The sequence below is a fragment of the Artemia franciscana genome, chromosome 5 (assembly GCF_032884065.1).
Source record: "Artemia franciscana chromosome 5, ASM3288406v1, whole genome shotgun sequence".
Classification (NCBI taxonomy): Eukaryota; Metazoa; Arthropoda; class Branchiopoda; order Anostraca; family Artemiidae; genus Artemia; species Artemia franciscana.
The window spans coordinates 39,345,387-39,364,146 of record NC_088867.1 but is presented as its reverse complement, the minus strand read 5'-3'; the positions used below and the strand labels follow the sequence as shown (position 1 = coordinate 39,364,146).

Sequence of the window (18,760 nt, the reverse complement as noted above, 5' to 3'; positions counted from 1 at the left end):
AAAAAACCCAACTCTAATTAGCTAGTTGAATGCAGGGACGCTGAGTAACAAAAATATTGATGGGTTAAAATATACTTTCTGAAATCTAGGAGGGGTTCTTCTATCGACTTTTTTTTTATTAAAATACTAATAAGGTTTTTTTAATGTCTTCCAAATGCCAGAACATAATTTGCACTTTATTGTAAAAAAAAAAAATACAAATGAATGTGCACTGTCTGTTTAATATACATATGCTGATATTTATTATATAAAATGTTAATAATATTTGGTTTATTAAAGTTATAAAAGTGAAAACATTAAAAAAAAATTTACAGTAAAGTGCAAATTATATTCTGGCCTTGGGAAGGCATAGGGGTTTTGAGCCTTACTCGTGTTAATTTCTGCTCATTTTGAGTTTGTCTCGGTTATTTATTGTAATTTTAGGTCGAATTGGGTTTCATTTATTTATCGATGCTGACTTGTGATAGTTTTACGCTTGGTAGATTATTTGATTTGATTTTTGCTCATTTTTGGTTTAATGGAGTTCTTTACTTTTCTTAGCAAAACTTATTTTGTGGAAAAAGTTTTTTTTAATTAATTTATTTTTGTTATTTATTGACATAGTCTTTTCAGGGAAAAAGAAAATAATAGTTTACATCTTACGGTTTTTCTTTAAAAATTTATAGTGTGGTCTGCTATTGTATGCTGAATAAAAAATGTTTAACAATTTTAAACAACATACACCCTTTTAAAAATCTGGACACAAATAGTAGTGTTTAATTTAGTTTTATACCTCCTCTAGTTGACTTAAAATAGAAAACTTAATACAATTCGCAAAAAAAAAATTAGTTATAATCTTTGACAGCTTGGGCACACTTACACTCTTTTGGTTTGGTTAAATTTTAAGAAAAGAAGTAGTATTAGAAGTAGCCCCGAAAGTTTGAACATGATACCCTCAGTCTTTCTTGGGATACTGCTGAGATGCCTTATTGGCAATTAGAATTAATACAGTGCATTTTGATGTAATATTAAGGCAACATTTTGTCTTTAAACATAATGGGCAAATTGCATAACTCTGGGGGGTTGACCTATGCAATAACCTTAGAGATACAGTTACAATAGTATTCAGCTATGCTGAACAAAATAGCTATCTCAAATTTTGATTGGAAGTGTTGGGAAAATTATGAGCTAAAGAGGAGGGCTGATTGTCCTCCAATCACTTTTGATTCTTAAAAAGGGTGCTAGAACTTTGAATTGTCATCCAAATTAGCTTCTTTAAAATATCAATGATATTGCTAGCTATGATAGAGCAGCGCTGCCTATGATATTACTTATATGTTCTTTTAATACTTGTATGCGTATAGTTTTTTTGTTTAATTGAAACTCCTTCTAAACGTTTCAACTTAATGCCCTTTAGTGTCATTAGTCACAGTAACCGTGGAAGTAGTATCAAAAGTATACACATAATGTCTTCTGGCTAGTTCAAAATCTGCCACAACTTACCCTGAAAGGTCTAACTTAATGATGTAAGCTGTTAATGTGATATTGCTTTATAACCGTATTGACAATCTACATGATCATAGTTCGTTTTGATTTAGATCAGATTCTGCCTAAATATTCGTTGATAGCTTCATCCTAGTACCCTTAGCTTGTGTACTAGCAAAAGTGGTAGAAGCTGTGGTAGCGAGTCGTTCTTGCGTCCCTCTGAACCCAAAAGTAATATTAGCCGTTCAGTTAACCAAAAAGTGAACCTGTCAAAACCACCCTGAATGAAAGCTTTAAGTGTACTTTCCGCACCGCAAATACATCCTTACCTAAATACATCCACAACTTACCCTAAAAGGTCTAACTTAATAATTTAAGCCGTTATTGTGATATTGCTTTGTCACCCTATTGACAATCTACATGATCATAGTTCCTTTTGATTAAGTTCAATATCCGCCTTAATATTGCTTGAAAGTTTCACCTTAATACCCTTAGCTTGTGTAGTTTATATAATTGTAATACATTACTCCTTCGTATACTCATTTCTTACTTTTCTCTTTTATTCCATTTGAGTTTTGCACGTGTTCGGCCCGTATATTGTCGTTTTGTCTTGTAGGTAGTTATTGCAACAAACATTGCTGAAACTTCTTTAACAATTGACGGGATTTATTACGTGGTTGATCCAGGATTTGTGAAACAAAAGGTGTATAACTCCAAGACCGGTATGGACTCATTGGTTGTGACACCTATCTCACAAGTAAGGATTTCTTTTTATAACAAAATTACATTAAGGTCACATTCTAACGTTCTTGGACAGATTCCTTTTTTTTACATAAAATAACTATATTGCTAGTATTTTTTGGATTTCACGAAACTTATTTTTTCTTATGCTTGAGAAGCGGGGAGTTTGGTTTTATACGAAGCCCTTCATCTTATAGCGATTGGAGCCATATCTATATTAATAGCCATCCATTTTGCATAGTCAGCGTGTCATAGTTCCAGCAGTAGCTACAGCTTAAAGAACTGAATCTAACCCAAGAACTGAATCTAACCCATAGTTGCCGGAAATTTAAAAAGGCGTACTTAAAAAACTCAGATGAAGCAGAACCACAGTCTGATGCTGATTCAGGACTGGTAGCTGTTTATTTCGGCTTATCTGAATATGTTTTGGGTGGCACTGCCAAGACGCGGCAGTGCCACCTCTGAAACCGAGGGAAAGGGCATGTGTACATAGCTTTTATCCAGTTCTTATTTTATCCAGGCTCTTATGACTTAGGATTAAAAAAATCATTCACCTAATTTCCTATTTCTTTACATATGTAGCCCATAGTCTAAATACAGAAAAGAAAAATGATTATTTCAACTTTAGCAATAACATTTCTTAAATAAACTTGCTGTTGTAAAAAAAAAAGTCTGTTTCAAATAGTGGGTCTATTTTATAGAAATCAATAAAGTAAAAGCACGAATTTATCTTATTTTGAATTGACTGTGTGTGCAAGCTTTGAAAAATTCTTCTGGAATAATATAGATAACCTCTATGTCAGTAGTTTCACGATTTACAGAAATAATATTTTGTGCTTAAATAAAATATGAAAATATATTTTTTTAAATATTATTTTTATGCCTTCAGAGGCTATACCTGAATAGAGATTAAAGGAAATAAAATTTTTCTTATACGAATATACAGTAGTCGTAAAATCGCCATAACATGTTTGTAAATTGGAGCCTTACCTATGAGTTTTGCAGCTCATGTTGGGAATGGAGGATTCAAAAGCCCATCCTGACCAAAGTACTTTATAGAAAATCAATCTGAATATATAGAAAAAATAACTAAAGATGTGTTTGTTTTGGAGTTCAAAAAATTTTGAATTTTTGGGGAAGGATCTTCGAATTAACGTAATAAGGTTCTATAATGCGCTGATTTTGATTAGTGTAATTTCCGTCGAGATCCTACCCATTTTTTTCTTCCCTGAAACTGAGCAAATTTTCTCAGGCTCGTAATCAGTTGGGTCAATCGGGGTGGAAGGGGAGCATATGGGTTTAGCATGTCACGTATTTCTTTTTTTGTGTGGAAGTTTTGTTATAAGTATTGCATTAATATATACATTATTATATACATTATATATATACATATATATATATATATATATATATATATATATATATATATATATATATATATATATATATATATATATATATATATATATATATATATATATATATATATATATATATATATATATCTATATATGTATGTATGTATGTATGTATTATCATTTAAGTTCAATCTTTTAAAGTTTTTGTACCATTGTTTATATTTTGCTTTATTAGTATTATTTATATTATGCTTTATTTATATTTTGTTATCCTAACCCATTAATGTTGTGCCCGTGCACTTGTGTTGACTGTTTTATTGACGTGTTCACTGTGTTATAGGCAGCCGCCAAACAGAGAGCTGGTCGTGCAGGTAGAACTGGACCTGGGAAATGTTACCGACTTTATACGGAAAGGGCTTACCGAGACGAAATGCTTCCGACACCAGTACCTGAAATTCAGAGAACCAATTTGGCCTCAACAGTCTTACAATTGAAAGCCATGGGGATCAATGATTTGATAAATTTCGATTTCATGGACGCACCGCCTGTGGAGAGTTTGATTATGGCCATGGAACTACTTCATTCTCTTAGTGCATTGGATGATGAAGGTTTACTTACCAGACTGGGAAGAAGGGTAAGTCAGTTGAATATGTTAACTTTTGCGCTACCAGTATGAGATCATTGTGTATTTGGTGCAAAAAAGGTGAAGTTGAGCAACTGTTGTTGGCTAATTTAAAATTGACTAAACTCCATGACATTGTGATGATCCAATAACATGACATTATGTCACGTCAGGACTCTAATCCTGAGTTTGACAATTTTTAACCCTTCCAGACCCCTTAATATTATTCATAAATCGCCTATTGACTAACAAAAGTCAAAAGCGGCTATTGCAACATGATAGAGAGTTGTTTTAAATTAGCATTTAAAATCGAATTTTTATAATTATAAAATCGACCTAATAATGATATCGTAAAGTATTGTTTGACCCGAAAATTATACTTTGGGTTGTTTTTACATTAAAAGAATCAAATACCCTGAAGGGGTCTTTTCCTATGAAAAGACTTCAAGAAATGAATTTTTCTAAATTTAAGAATGGGCAAAAACAAGGGGGCACGAGACCCTTCTCAATTGCCGCCAATAGAACTCGCACCCTTGCAACACTGTAGAGAAATGTTCAAAGGCTCAATTCAAAGCTATTGATCATTTCAGTGTGCCTCTTATAAGTTTATATTGAAAAGAGTAATAAGAAGCTGTATTGGGCTGTGATGATAAGTATTTTAATGTCTATTTTACCTTATTCTCTTAAATTTTTGTAAGTAGTAAACGCAAGATTTGAAAAATTAAATAGTATAAAGAAGACTTATAAGATGCTTTAGTCTAGTGGTAACGATTCCTCTTTGCTAAAAGAAACGAAAAACAACAATTTCTTTTTCGGCGTGGTAGGACCCTGCTGTTTATGCATATTGCCAGTTTTAGGATTTAAGTTTTTTTTTTAAAAACGGAGCTGAAGAAAAGATTAAAAAGATTTGAGTGGTTAATTGATTGTAGAAGGAGTGTACTGCACATGGGGGTAGTTGGAGTGGAAAATCTTTGTGGTAATCGAAGCAGGTTTTTTATGCTTGGAGTGCCAGGGTATGCAGTGTTCTTACGTGCTTGTCACGGGGTAAAAAAAAAATGATTCTCAAGAAGGTCAAAGCTAATTTCATTTTTATCACACCTGTTTACACAAGAGAAAATACGATCTGAATGTGGATTACTAGCTAAGGTCAGGCGTATTTACTTTGTATATAAATTGATTAGCTGGGGACTAAAGAATGTATACATACAGAATGTTGTGACCTTGTTTTTGTAATCAGTTTAATGTAGTGTGAACTTTTTGTCGTGAGAGTATACCTTTATGCATTGACGCAATGTGAACTCTTTTGCAAATTACTACCATTGTCGGTTCTTTTTTCTGACCCTTTGATTGCGTATCGCATGTAGTAGATTCTCTTTGACTATTGACTAATTCTCAATGATTTCTAAATCCATCCACTTGCCAAAAAACCTTGTCATCAGGGTTGATTCGGAAACTGGTAACGAGAGGGTTGACATATTCTTTGTTACTATAGACGTTGCCCCTGGGAGTAAGTTCTGCAAGTTTTTTAAATTCATTGGGTTGAGACATTGTCAGCAGACGTTTCTGTAACATAGACATTTCTGTAACATAGTTATCTGGTATTCTGAATATTATAGTCTAATGTTCATCAAGATTGCCCCCCCCCCTATTTGGGAGTGTTTTCTCTCTGTTTTTCTATAATTAGGTGAATTCTGTCAAGCTCATAGCATTTATTAGGTAATACTAAATTCAATGTTGCTTACATGTTTTGAATCATCGTGTATTCGGAATAAAAATTTCATTTTTAAAGTTTTGGATAGTATCAGCTCGAGTTGATTTAGATATACAGTTTGTGGTAAGATAGTTGGGTAGAACACAATTATTATTACGATTCTTATCAAGCAATTGTTGTCTTGGTTGTCTGTGGCATTTCTAGGTAGTAACCTACATGATATTCAGGACATAATTGTGTCTGAAACGCCGCGGCTACGTAATTTCCGTCAAAGTATATTTTTTCTTAAGTTATTTAAGCAAAAGTAATTTTGCTTAACTGATTACGGATACGACAAAGGCGGCTTATATAGGAATGTTGAAGTGTGGCTCAGATAGGGGGTTAGTCTTACCAAGTTCAGAGTATGTTAGATCGGTGTGGATTAAGCCATATGTGGAGGGATAGTTTAGAAATTGAGGGTATGAGAGACCAAGTAAGTGGATTAGTTGAAAGGCTTTTACAGGACCAGGAAATACAGGCATGGCGGGCTCAGCGCTCGCTTTAAAATTCACTTTGTCTCTATTGTCGGTCGAGGGAGATTTGGGACGATGTTTATTTTTTAAGGTGGGTTTGAATAAAAAGAAAATAAAGTTGTTAATTGAGATGAGGGCAGATAGTTTGCCACCGGGCCAAAGAAGAAAGTTTTCGGGAGAGAAAGGTCATAGGCTGGTTCCATATTTTTGTCCAATGTGTGGAGGTTTGAGTTAAAGTGTATAGCTTTATTTGTGAATGTGAAGAACTGAATGATTGGAGAATTGAAGTATTTGGTAGGGAGAATATTGGTTTTGATTGGTTAGGGAGAGTGCGTGCGGATGAATGTTTTATTGAGTGTCAGAAGTTCGGCATGATATCTTTGTCTCGCGATGGATCATAGAGCTTGGTTTTTGTAGGTTATGTTATAATTTTTTGTGAGATTGTTCTTTGGTTTATATTTTTTGCCATGGCCTATGGGTTTTAAGCACAAATAAATTATATTACATTTAATCCTGCGGATAATGGTCGGTAAAACTTAATAGAATAATTTAGAACTATATTAATTTTTATTATTAATAGAATAATTTAGAACTATATTAATTTTTATTACCCTTTTTAAAGACTACGCGAAGAAATTTGTCCAGTCTTGGGATATGGCCAACAGCCCTAAATATGCTAAATATAAAGACATTTACCAGCCAAACGTCTAAATTTAGTATATAACATATCGCAGGTCGGTTCATATCTGAAAACGGTGATTTTCTAATGCCAAACTATGGAATCTGTAGGGCAGTGTCATATTTTTTATTATTATTTTTTGTGTGTGTGTGTGTGTGTTGGCTCATTGAATCAGAGAAATAAGTAATTATAACAAATTAGTTAAAATTGACAGCCTCTTTTTCCGTAAAATTTACTATGAAAATGATTTGTAAATACTGACTATTCCAATTTGAGACGTTTTTAAGGTAGTGCCACATTTTGTCAGTGTCGTCATATTGAATCACATTGAAAATTTGTTTTTCTTGGTTTTTTTAATGGTAATACACAAGAATACATTTTTCAAATCTAGGGGGGGGGGGGAAATCAAAAAAGGACAAAGAAAATGATATCTGATTGTTCGAATTGGGCCTGTGAAGACTTGTAATCAGATGTTGCTTTTTAAAAATTGAGACTCAAATTTTAATAGAAAATACATCCTTGTGCAGTTATAAAGTTGTTAGTAGCAAGAGGATAAATATGAAAAACTACCACTAATACTACTTCTACTACTAACAACTCCCCTTTTTCAAAAATCATATTCATAATCTTCAGTTACTTATTTTTAACCTCAGAGCCACAATATCTAAGAAACTCATTTACCAAAATATTCTTCCTCACAAAAAAATCTTCCTTCACATCCAAGGTATCACAAACTTATTCATTTTCCTCTATATCTTTCCCTGCAACTGTATCTCGGTTTAGCACATTCTCAAAATGTTCTACCCATCTCTCTTTAACTCTTTCCTTACCACTTAATTTTTTGCCCCATTCCTATCTTTAACTAGGACAAGCCCGGATTAACTACTCCCTCTCAAGTTTAACTTGCTTCTCAATATTAAGTTGCCAATATTTTCTATTAAACCATCTAGCATTATCTTCCAGTTCCTTGGCAATTTTATCCATGGTCTCCATTTCACACCTCGTTAGTTTGTATTTTAATGCTTTCTTCACTTACTTTAAATTCCTTTAGTTTTCACAAGTTCTATCACCCAGATAATTCTTGTACAAACCCCTTCTCCTTTCTATTAAACATATAGTTCTTTCACTAATATTCCTAGCTGCAGTCTTAACTTGCTTCCCTAAGGCACCATCAGCAATTTTTCTAAAATTATTCCGACCATCTTCCACATTGTCAAATTTTAAACTCTTAGTATTCAACTGTTCCTGGAAAGTTTTCTCAAATTCTCATCCTGGAGTCTACCAACATCATAGCTTACCGGAAGGTAGTTACCCTTCCGAAATTTCAGCTTTAAATTAACCCTAAACACTACTAGACGGTGATCATTATTTTTAACATCAATAACAGCACTCCAATATACCCTAGTATCTTGTATTGATTTTGCCAGTTTTTGGTTTACTATAACATAATATAAATAAGGTTTGCTGTCTTACCATAACATGAATACCATGTCAAGTTGTGGGCCATTTTATGAACAAATACCGTGTTAGTTGTAACTAGATTGTTATACCTACGAAATTGCAAGAGTCTGTAGCCATTACTGTTTTCTTTTACTACACCAAATTCAACTTGGCTAGGATACCGTCCATCTTAATTTCTTCCAACCTGGGCGCTAAAATCTCTTAGTAAGAACACTATATTTCTACCTGGGACCCTGTTTATTTGCTCCTGTAACTGTAAGTAAAATCCATCTGAGTCACTAGTATCTCCGTCATTCGGTTCAACAGGGGTATATACTACTATAACTGATACCCTGAACTTTTTAGTAATAAATGACCAATTAGTATTCTATCAGTAATACCTTCCCAGCCTAAACAAGACTTAGCAGCTTCCTTGTTCATCATTAGCCCTACTCTCTGTTTATGTACCCCACCCTTCCTCCTCGAGTAAATGAATTCTATATCACCTAATTTCATGTTTTTTACCCCTAGGATATGAGTTTCTAAAACTCCTAATAAATCCAGTCCGAATCGTCGGAATTTATCAGTCAAAATGTCGGTACGATAGTCATATTTTAACGTCGTAACATTCCAAGTTCCAGTTTTCATGTTCTTTAAATCATTGAAATCATTTTTTTTTTTTTTTTGCCTCAGGAAAAGCAATGATCCCGGATACCAATGCAGGGCAGGTATCAACATATCTTCTCAAGTCTACACCGAAGCGCTTTAGCCGACTTAAAACCGAACAGCAAGAAGTCCCTGGGACCTCCAGTATAAATGGACATTTTGTGCAGTCCTGGGCCCATCTTGGTCGCAACATGGTTTTCAGCACTTGGCGATGCTATTCTATCAACAAGAATAAAAATCCTGCACAGACAGTCCCAAGCCTGTTACCTCCGACTCCTTATATATCTATGCCTTTAAATATTATGCTACTACGGGAAGGCAACCCAGAGTAGATAAGTTAGCTAGGAAGAGGTTTTTCAGCCCGAAAACGCCCGTCAAAACAGACTAAGATAAGTTAGCTAGGAAGAGGTTTTTCAGCCCGAAAACGCCCGTCAAAACAGACTAAGCCTAGAAGAATTATCCATTAATCCTGTACAAATGCTAGGTCGTTTAAATTTGAAAAAGAGCAATAAATATATTGTAACAAACATCTTCCGAAGCCCCCACGTTTCACGACACACTTGACCACTATCGTTACCGTAGCTTTTAATATTCTAATCTTGGTTAGCAGGCTTTTCTTCCTACTCTTCCAAAACAAAGTTTCAACTGTGAAGAGATACCCTCGGGCTTGGCTATCCTATTTTTACGTCTTTACTGATAATACTGCCCAGGTAAGGGAATCTATCTACATGATCGATCTTCTCATCACCCAACATCAGCCTTCGCTTTCATTTATTCCTTGTCGAAGTATTATTTCCATTAATAATAATGAAAGTCAGAATATTTTGGCATCAACTCCGGAAGCCTTTATCAGTGGAAACAAAGCAGGGGAAAAAAACAATGCTTTCCACTTTATATCGGCCTTTATATCCGTAGTTTTTTATCTTGTTTTTTCTTAAATTGTCCATATTTTGCCCTCCTTCTTTTTTCTTTTTTTTTCAACATATATATATTTTTTATTTTGCAGATGGCAGAGTTTCCATTGGAGCCTAATTTAGCCAAAATCTTGATTATGTCGGTTCATTTGATGTGCTCAGACGAAATTTTAACTGTTGTGTCTATGCTTTCTGTGCAAAACGTCTTCTACAGGTATTTACTTTTTCTGATTTCTCTCTTTTTTCGCTTCGTGCTTGTTTTGAATTCTGCGATTTATTTGTATTCCCTCTTATTAGTTATTCATTTGTGTTCATTCTAATGCATCAACCATTGGTTGTATGCAGCCTAATTCTAAGATGAAAATAAAAAGCTGAAATAAACATAGCTAGTAGGAGTAATATTTATAGAAGGACAAATTTATTAGTGTTTTTCTTGAAATTATTGTGCATTGGATACATTTACTGTGTTACGTCGAGTTAATATTATAAACTTTGTTCTCTCACATTGATACCGGAACCTGGTATTACACCTTATCTTTTTCTGCCGAAACATTTAAGGAAAGTGTAATTTCTTTAAAATTGAACTCGGTCAAAGTCAGATTCTTAATATTTATACGTTCCTTAGACTATGACGTATAACCACTTTAAGTATTTTAGGTTCAAAATGAAATTGTTCAAAAGCTTGTAAAAGTAAAAAAGGACATTTTGAATCAAGCTACCATACTTTCTGTCAGATTCCAAATATGTAATATTGAATAGTGAGTACCATTTCAAATACCAGTTTCATTGGGAGTTGAGATTCCCTGGAGGATAACTATCTTTACGACCCCCATTCCCCTCTTCCCTTCCTTTTTCTTCTTCGTTTCTTTGTTGTTGTTTTTTTTTAAGTAAAACAGTATCAAGACAGATAAATGTGGCAGTTGTCTTTTCCCATTTCTGTATTGAGGAGTTCTCAAGAGATCCCAGTATCGGTAGCCAACAACTCCACGCGACATTTTGGCGGTCCTGTCGGGCAATTATTTTGTCAGGCTGTATATGAATTGCGAAACTCGTTCTTCTGTTTTAGTATTCCCGTTATGTCTTTCTTAATAACAGTATTCTGCAACAATAGTCCACCTACTCTGATATTCCTTGTTTTTCAGACGTCATATTGGTCTGATTAAAATATGCGGGAGTCTTGGTATTTTCAGAGATTTTAAGCATATTTTTCCTGGGTCAATCTTAAAATTTCCCTTTAACTGCTTGACCCAGTGTTATATTTCTTAACCCCAATAATATGGATACGAACTTTTCTTTCCTCTGAAAACTGGTTTCTAAATAGCGACGAAGACCACACTGCCTTTCCATCACAAACATCAAGAACAAGAAGTACAGTAGGAAATTCTTTTCGTAAGACAGTGGAAATCTAATTTGAATGAATAATTAGGCCCTATGTCAAAGGGCCGTCATCAGCAAAACATAAATATATAAAAGAAGAAAAACTTATTACAACAACATATGACCAATAAAACTAAACTGGAAATTTTTCAAAAGAGTCCCAGTATCCTTACTACAGCCAAGTTCAACCAGCACTGATAAATAAAGTGAGATGTAACAAGGCAATTCATTTAAATGAAAGAAGAATAGTTTTTAGTGCTAATCTTGCTTTTTCGGCTGCTAGCCTCAGAGGTCTATTTGTGACTGGATCTGTGTTAATATCTACTGATTGTTTTTAATCTATATATATAAAAATAAGTTGTCTGTCTGTGGATCTGTGGATCAGGTGACGTCATGTTTCTGTGTCGGATGACGTCATGTTTTCGACTGACGAAATTACGAAATTACATTGGGACACAAATGACGACCAGGACACCGGCACATCTATCTATATATGTAAAAATAAGTTGTCTGTCTGTCTGTCTGTGGATCAGGTGACGTCATGTTTCTGTGTCGGCTGACGTCATGTTTTCAACTGACGAAATTACAGACCGGGACATCGGGACACAAATGACGACCGGGACACCGGCACATAGGGAATATAAATGACGACACTCAAAGAGAAAGCGACCGGGACAAAAGGAATGTTCGATTAGCAATCACCATCAACAAAGCACCGGGACACAAATGACGACCGGGACACAGGGAGTATAAATGACGACCAGGACATAAGTAAAAAAAAAACTAAAAAAACTAAAAAAAGGTAAAAACTACAAAAAAACTAAAAAGAAAAAAAAACTAAAAACTAATAAAAAAACTAAAAAAGCTAAAAAACTAAAAAAAACTAAAAAAGAAAAAAAATAAAAAAGGAAAAAAATGAAAAATAAAGGAGAAAAACAAAACTAAAAAAACGAATGTATATACACACCGGAACACCGGGATACAAATGACGACCGAGACACAGGGAATATAAATGACGACCGGGACACAGGGACACAACTACAACGGGGACGCCGGGGGGCACAGGGGGATATAAATGACGACCGGGACACCGGGACACAAGGAATATAAATGACGCCTGGGACACTCAAAGAGAAATCACAGACTGGGACACAAATGACGACCGGGACACAGGGACACAACTACAAAGGGGACGCCGGGGGCACAGGGGGATATATAAATGACGACAGCGACACAGGGAATGGTCGATTAGCAATCACCACCAACAAAGCTCAAGGGCAATCATTACAATCATGAGGTATAGATCTGAATACGGAAACCTAACAATCTATTTATATGCACTGACAATGGGACAGCAAAGAATGTTGTATATTCGCAAGTTTTACGTAGTTAAAAACATATATATATATATCTATCTATATTCACAGGTGGGACATAGGGACACAACTACAATGGCGCGTAACGACTTACGCGCGCGGGGGGGGCTTGGGGGGGCGCGAAGCGCCCCCACCAACTAGGTGTTGGGGTGGCGCGAAGCGCCACCCCAACAGCTAGTATTTTTATAAGAAGGTTTTTAATTAGATTTGTGTGTAGAGCATTTAGTGAATATTCCCCCAAGTTCCTATTTCAGGAAATATTACTATTAATACCCATTGTTATTATTTGGAAATACCCATTCCCAAAAAGTATGTCCCTGATAAAGTTTAGTTCTGGACGTTACATGGATGACTATTTACAGAAAACAAACACAAAACAATAGATATTTACATTTTAAATCAAACCACCACCACCCACAAGTTGAAAGGACTGCCGTAATCTCTCCTCGATCGTGCCTTAACATTTGTTCTGATTCCTACATCGCAGCAGAACTAGACTTTGTCAGGGACATACTTTTTGGAAATGGGTATCCTATTTTATTTATTGATAATACAATTAACCGTAGACTGAAAAGACGCTCCCGTAAAATCAATGGTAGTTTTCCATGTGAGAATCCCGATAAGCCCTCAAACATAATTTACCTCCATACCTCCTAAAAATCACTACGATTCTTAAAAAGTCAACACACAAAATAATCTGTATGTAGTATTTAACAATAATTTCAAAATCATAAATTTCCTAAATTCGGGTAAAGATAAAACCCCAGTTACTCGCCAAAGAGGGGTCTATCGAATACCATGTGACTGCGGCAAATACTGTGTAGGTAGATCTCACCAGAATTTAGAGAAACGCGTATTATATGGCATAAAGATGATATCATCAAAGCTTTAAATTCTAATATTGCTACTGTTTCTTTCGATTCTGCTTTAAGCAGTCATGTGTTTGAAAATCCTAGCCACAAAATACTTTTTGAAATACTTCGGTCAACCGTTGCTGATTTTTACTGAAGGAATTGAAGTTCTTTTAGATGACGGTAAGGCCTCTTTGACAACTCTCCATCAGCTCTTAGGAAGGGCATTTTGGAGCTTGAAAGCGAATTTTTCTTTGTATTGAACACGTTATTGCCGAATCATGTGAATTGTGATCTAATTAGTCTCTTATTCCCAGGTATTTTGGGACCTGTGCCCATAAATCTGCTGCACTTTTGTAATATGGTATCAGATATGATGTATTCAACGTAAGAACCACACAGGCCAATTAGACAAATAAAGAAGGCAAACAGAATAGAGATTATACTAAAAAAAAACTCAACCTTGTTGCAACCAATTTATGCCAAGTTTGGTGCAAAGGCTGGTGGAAAGACTGATCTGAGTTGCAATAGAGTATATATGTGGTATGAGATGCAAAATTTATGCATCTCAATTGATCTTGACATAACTATCAAACGGGTTTTGTACCAAAATTATTTTCTTCTGTCATTTATGAGCTGTTAAAGTTTAGGAATGCATGATATTCCTACATTGGCACTATACGTGACTGACAAGTCTAGTTCATATTCACACCTCAACACATTTTGAGGACCAATCTAAAGAGGAGCAAAGCAGCCCTTTAACTCTACTCAGACGAGTGCTTTGAAAATGCCCTCATTTTTAAAATAAATGGCGTTGAAAATAGATGGTGCTCTGTACAATGCTGTTTATGGGAAAATCTATGATTGATTTCAAAGCTAACATAATTTTAGGAAACTAGTGACATTAACAATACAAAACATTCAGTAAACTCATTCCTAACGACGCCCTTATCTTTTGAAGGAAAATTTTAATCTATTATGCTATTTTTTTCAGGCCAAAAGAAAAGCAAGAACTGGCTGACCAGAAAAAAGCCAAATTCAATCAGCCTGAAGGTGACCATCTCACCCTTCTTGCCGTATACAATTCATGGAAAAACAACAAATTTTCAAATGCATGGTGCTATGAAAACTTCATTCAGATCCGGACTTTAAAAAGAGCCCAGGATGTTCGAAAACAGCTTTTGGGAATAATGGATAGACATAAGTTGGATGTTGTCTCCTGTGGTAAAAATACAGCGAAAGTGCAGAAGGCTATCTGTTCTGGATTCTTCCGTAATGCAGCCAAAAAGGACCCCCAAGAAGGCTATAGGACATTGGTTGATAGTCAAAATGTCTACATTCATCCTTCTAGTGCTCTTTTTAATAGACAGCCTGAATGGTAAGTTCAAAACAAATTTCATTCGAGAAAGTTCAGGGAAAATTTCAAATTTTGAAATTCATGGAACCACTGAAATTCAAAAGGAAAAACATATACTCGTCACAAATCTGCTTTTTGTGACAGGTATGGCTCTGGCATTGTTTTTGGCAGAAGCCGGGATTGGGCTTTGACATAAATGGCATGGAAGAAATTAAAAAAGTCAAGTCAAAATGACAGTTTACTTAGGTAAATTGTCAGTTTGACTTTGACTTTTTTTTTTTATTGGAAAACATGGACGCTCAAAGACGAAATCCTTAATAGATAAATAAAGCCTTCAATAGGCTGGCTAAGCGACACTAGATATGCATAAACCTCTGTAGTGTCTTTCTTATGCCAATATTGAGTCCAAGTTTTGAAGTGGTAGCAATAGTAGGGACTGAAACCTCTATCGTATATGTTACGATCAAATTAGTATTACAACGAACGGTGTCATTTAATGAAAAGTATGGGGTTGTTAGCAAAATATACCCTTTCAAAATGTGAGGAGTGTGGGGGTTAAATTTTTTTCATTTAAAGCGCCAAAAATGGCATTTGCAATGATAATACCAAAAATAAATATTTTTCATAATCGGGAGGGTACTTGATCCTTAAATGACGTGCCTGTTTATAACAAGTTTGATCTGCTAAAACCTTCAAACTTAATAAGTCATCACAGGAAACACTTTTTGTGAGCATTTATCTAGAAACAATTCCTAGGATATTAAACACTGAATGTAACAACACACTGGCTTGAAACGCGCTTCCACTGGTTAAGTACACTGTTTCTAGTTTGTAAATAAGTGTTCTATTCAGCCCATGCGGAAATTGTCTTTAGTGTCTTTATGAAGTCAAAATACCTTTTTATTTTTTTGAAACTTATTTTAGTTCTTTCTTTTTCTTCTTCTATGTTTAATTCCTTGGCCAATAAAGTATCATTTTTATGGTGGAATGTGGGAAAACAGTTTGTCCGTTTCAAATCATATTTCACTCTTTGCAATCAACAGGCTTTGGGCATTTGGGGTTTGAAGTTGGAATACTAGGCCTGAAAACAACGTGAAATATTATGCTTTGAATATTTTATTAATTTCACTGAATTGATGTCTAAAAAAAAAACGGAAAGAGGTTTTTAATCATCATTCAGCTTTGGGAAAGATGTAATAATTTACCTTGTATGGGTAAATTTTCTCTTGGAGGGGTGTTGGGGGAGGGGGGCTTGCGAAAAGTATTCTCTGTCACGAATTCTAGACATTCAAACCTAAAAGTATATTACCATTGAAATTTAGTGAATATAGCTGTGCAACTTGAAAAACTGGGTTTTGTATTCAGTAAATTAACAAATCTGTCAAGGAAAACTTTTATGCAGTCAAAACTGTTGGTTTATTTTCCCTACAGGGTTAAAGATGAATGCATTAATCTTGGTGAAGCCTTACCCTGTTTATTGTTGTTTTTCAGTTGTTTGAGGTAGATGACATTAAGCCATAGTGCAAATCACAGAGAAAACAAAAAATAAGATGCATGACGATAAAACTATAGAAATGTTTCGGGTGTTGGTGAGGATCTGGAATGCTTTCAAGTACAGCTTAGTCAAATTGGCATCTCGAGTCAAAATAGCATCTAAAGAATGCTTTGTATTAGGTGTACTTGAAAGTTTCTACTTCATGAATAAAAACTTCTGAATTTCACAGGTTTAATAACCCTGGTTATAACAAACAGCAACACTTGTTGACCAACTCTTGGTCTGTGATACTGCAGGTAGAAGGGGGGGGAGGTGGTGTGAAAACCAGCTAATTACCAATTAAACCAACTTCAGTAATAATTAGCATTTCATCTTAAAAAACACTAACTTTTTGCTGCTTGGGGTTTTTTAAAGATGGATTTTAGGCTTCATTTTAATTTTGTGCGTCTAATCTTAGTTTTAAGTCTACTGCCCAAATGATTTAGAGCGAAATAATTATATATATAGGAGTAATATATATGTGTATATAGTGTAAATATATTATTCCCCGTTTGATAAGATATTATAATATTTACTGTTATGTAGCGTTCATTCGGACTTTTTGTATGCAAATTTGACGAATTTATTAAAACACGAATTTACTCCAATCGTCACAATTTTGGCACCGACCTAGATCTGAAGGCCTATAGTAATTTTTCTCAGCGGCAATTTTTCCTGTGGTAGTGTTGTGGAAATTTCCAAAAGGTTCTGCTAAGATTAATTTGTCCTCTTGGTTATTGCTTAGATCAAAATGAAATCACAATATTTTTGGCTTGTCCTGCTTCTATTTATATGTTTCGTAGACTATAAACATCTATTTTTTGTGTCAGGGTTGTCTACCACGAACTGGTGCAAACAACAAAGGAGTATATGAGGGAAGTGACAACAATAGACCCAAAATGGCTGGTCGAATTCGCTCCCGCTTTTTTCCGATTCTCTGACCCAACCAAGTTAAGCAAATTCAAAAGAAATCAAAGGCTTGAACCTCTATATAATAAATATGAAGAGCCCAATTCTTGGAGGATATCTCGGATCAGGAGACGAAGAAATTGATCTTACTTCCTGCTTCTTTTTATTTTACTTTTTTTACACATTGATCTTGCGACTTAAATATTAAAACTCGTGTTTATTTATTATTTAGGCTGCTTTATTGTTGTAGATGATTTGTTCTTTTAGATTTATTTGAATTCACTGAGGACTTGGTATCTTACAAATTGATTGGAATGATAAAAAAGTGTCGAAATTAAGATTTTAAATGCTCTTGACAAATGTTAGCGAAGCTCCCTGTCATTGGAATTTGTACGAACTTATGGAAAATCGACTTAGAGTACCAAGTACACAGTGGCAGTTCTAGGCCTAGGCAGGGGACAGTTGCCCCCTCCCTGGTTTTCTGACAGAGTGGGTAATCTGTAAGCAAGGAATGATAGATGATGTATCCTTTTATTTATATTTTTATACTCCTATTAAGTTACTTAATTGACTGAAAAATTGTCGCAATTGTAATTTTCATATAACTTCCCCCCCCCCTCCAGTTTATGAGGCTTATAACCGTTGCTGCCAAGTATATCAAAAAGAGAGCAGTTTTGGCCCCTGGCACCCTCTCTGGTCCATTCATTTCTGAAAATTTCTACGTTTTTCAGTTTGGTTTTACACAAGAATTGAGAAATTTCTTATTACGTAAATTCTCTCTTTTATTGCCACTCTAATTTATAAAGAGAAACAAGTGGAAACTTTTCCTGTCTTCACAAAAAGTCGAACAAAACGGTTGTACGGCTTTTACGTGCATCATAGATTCAAGTATTTCAATCATCAATCGAACGGTACAACCATTTGCTATTGAACAGATATAGACTAGTGAGAATACGTCACAATTAAGTAAGAGAAATAATGTTTTTTGAATCAGAAGAAAAAAGGATAATATTACTGTGCTATTAGAAGACTAAGGGAATAAAAACAACAAGATAGCATAACCATATTGACCTTTTAAAAATATTCTTCCGTAGGCAAGTCAATTAACTAATAATTCGAAGCGTATAACCGTGAAGAATCTTAATAATAAATATATTAATGCTTGAACTGATCTTTAACTGATCAGTGATATATATATATATATATATATATATATATATATATATATATATATATATATATATATATA

General features: G+C 34.6%; 1 protein-coding gene across 1 annotated transcript in view; it reads left to right on the top strand.

The window, feature by feature from the left end:
- LOC136027388 (ATP-dependent RNA helicase DHX8-like) overlaps window positions 1–17,738 on the top strand; it is a 73,565-nt gene extending 55,827 nt beyond the window's left edge. The window contains exons 10-14 of the mRNA XM_065704579.1: window positions 2,081–2,221; window positions 3,904–4,197; window positions 10,200–10,321; window positions 14,706–15,089; window positions 17,433–17,738. Coding sequence (XP_065560651.1) covers window positions 2,081–2,221; window positions 3,904–4,197; window positions 10,200–10,321; window positions 14,706–15,089; window positions 17,433–17,655 — 1,164 coding nt within the window. The 3' untranslated portion in view covers window positions 17,656–17,738. The remainder of the gene's footprint in view (window positions 1–2,080; window positions 2,222–3,903; window positions 4,198–10,199; window positions 10,322–14,705; window positions 15,090–17,432) is intronic.
- Window positions 17,739–18,760: the final 1,022 nt, after the last annotated feature.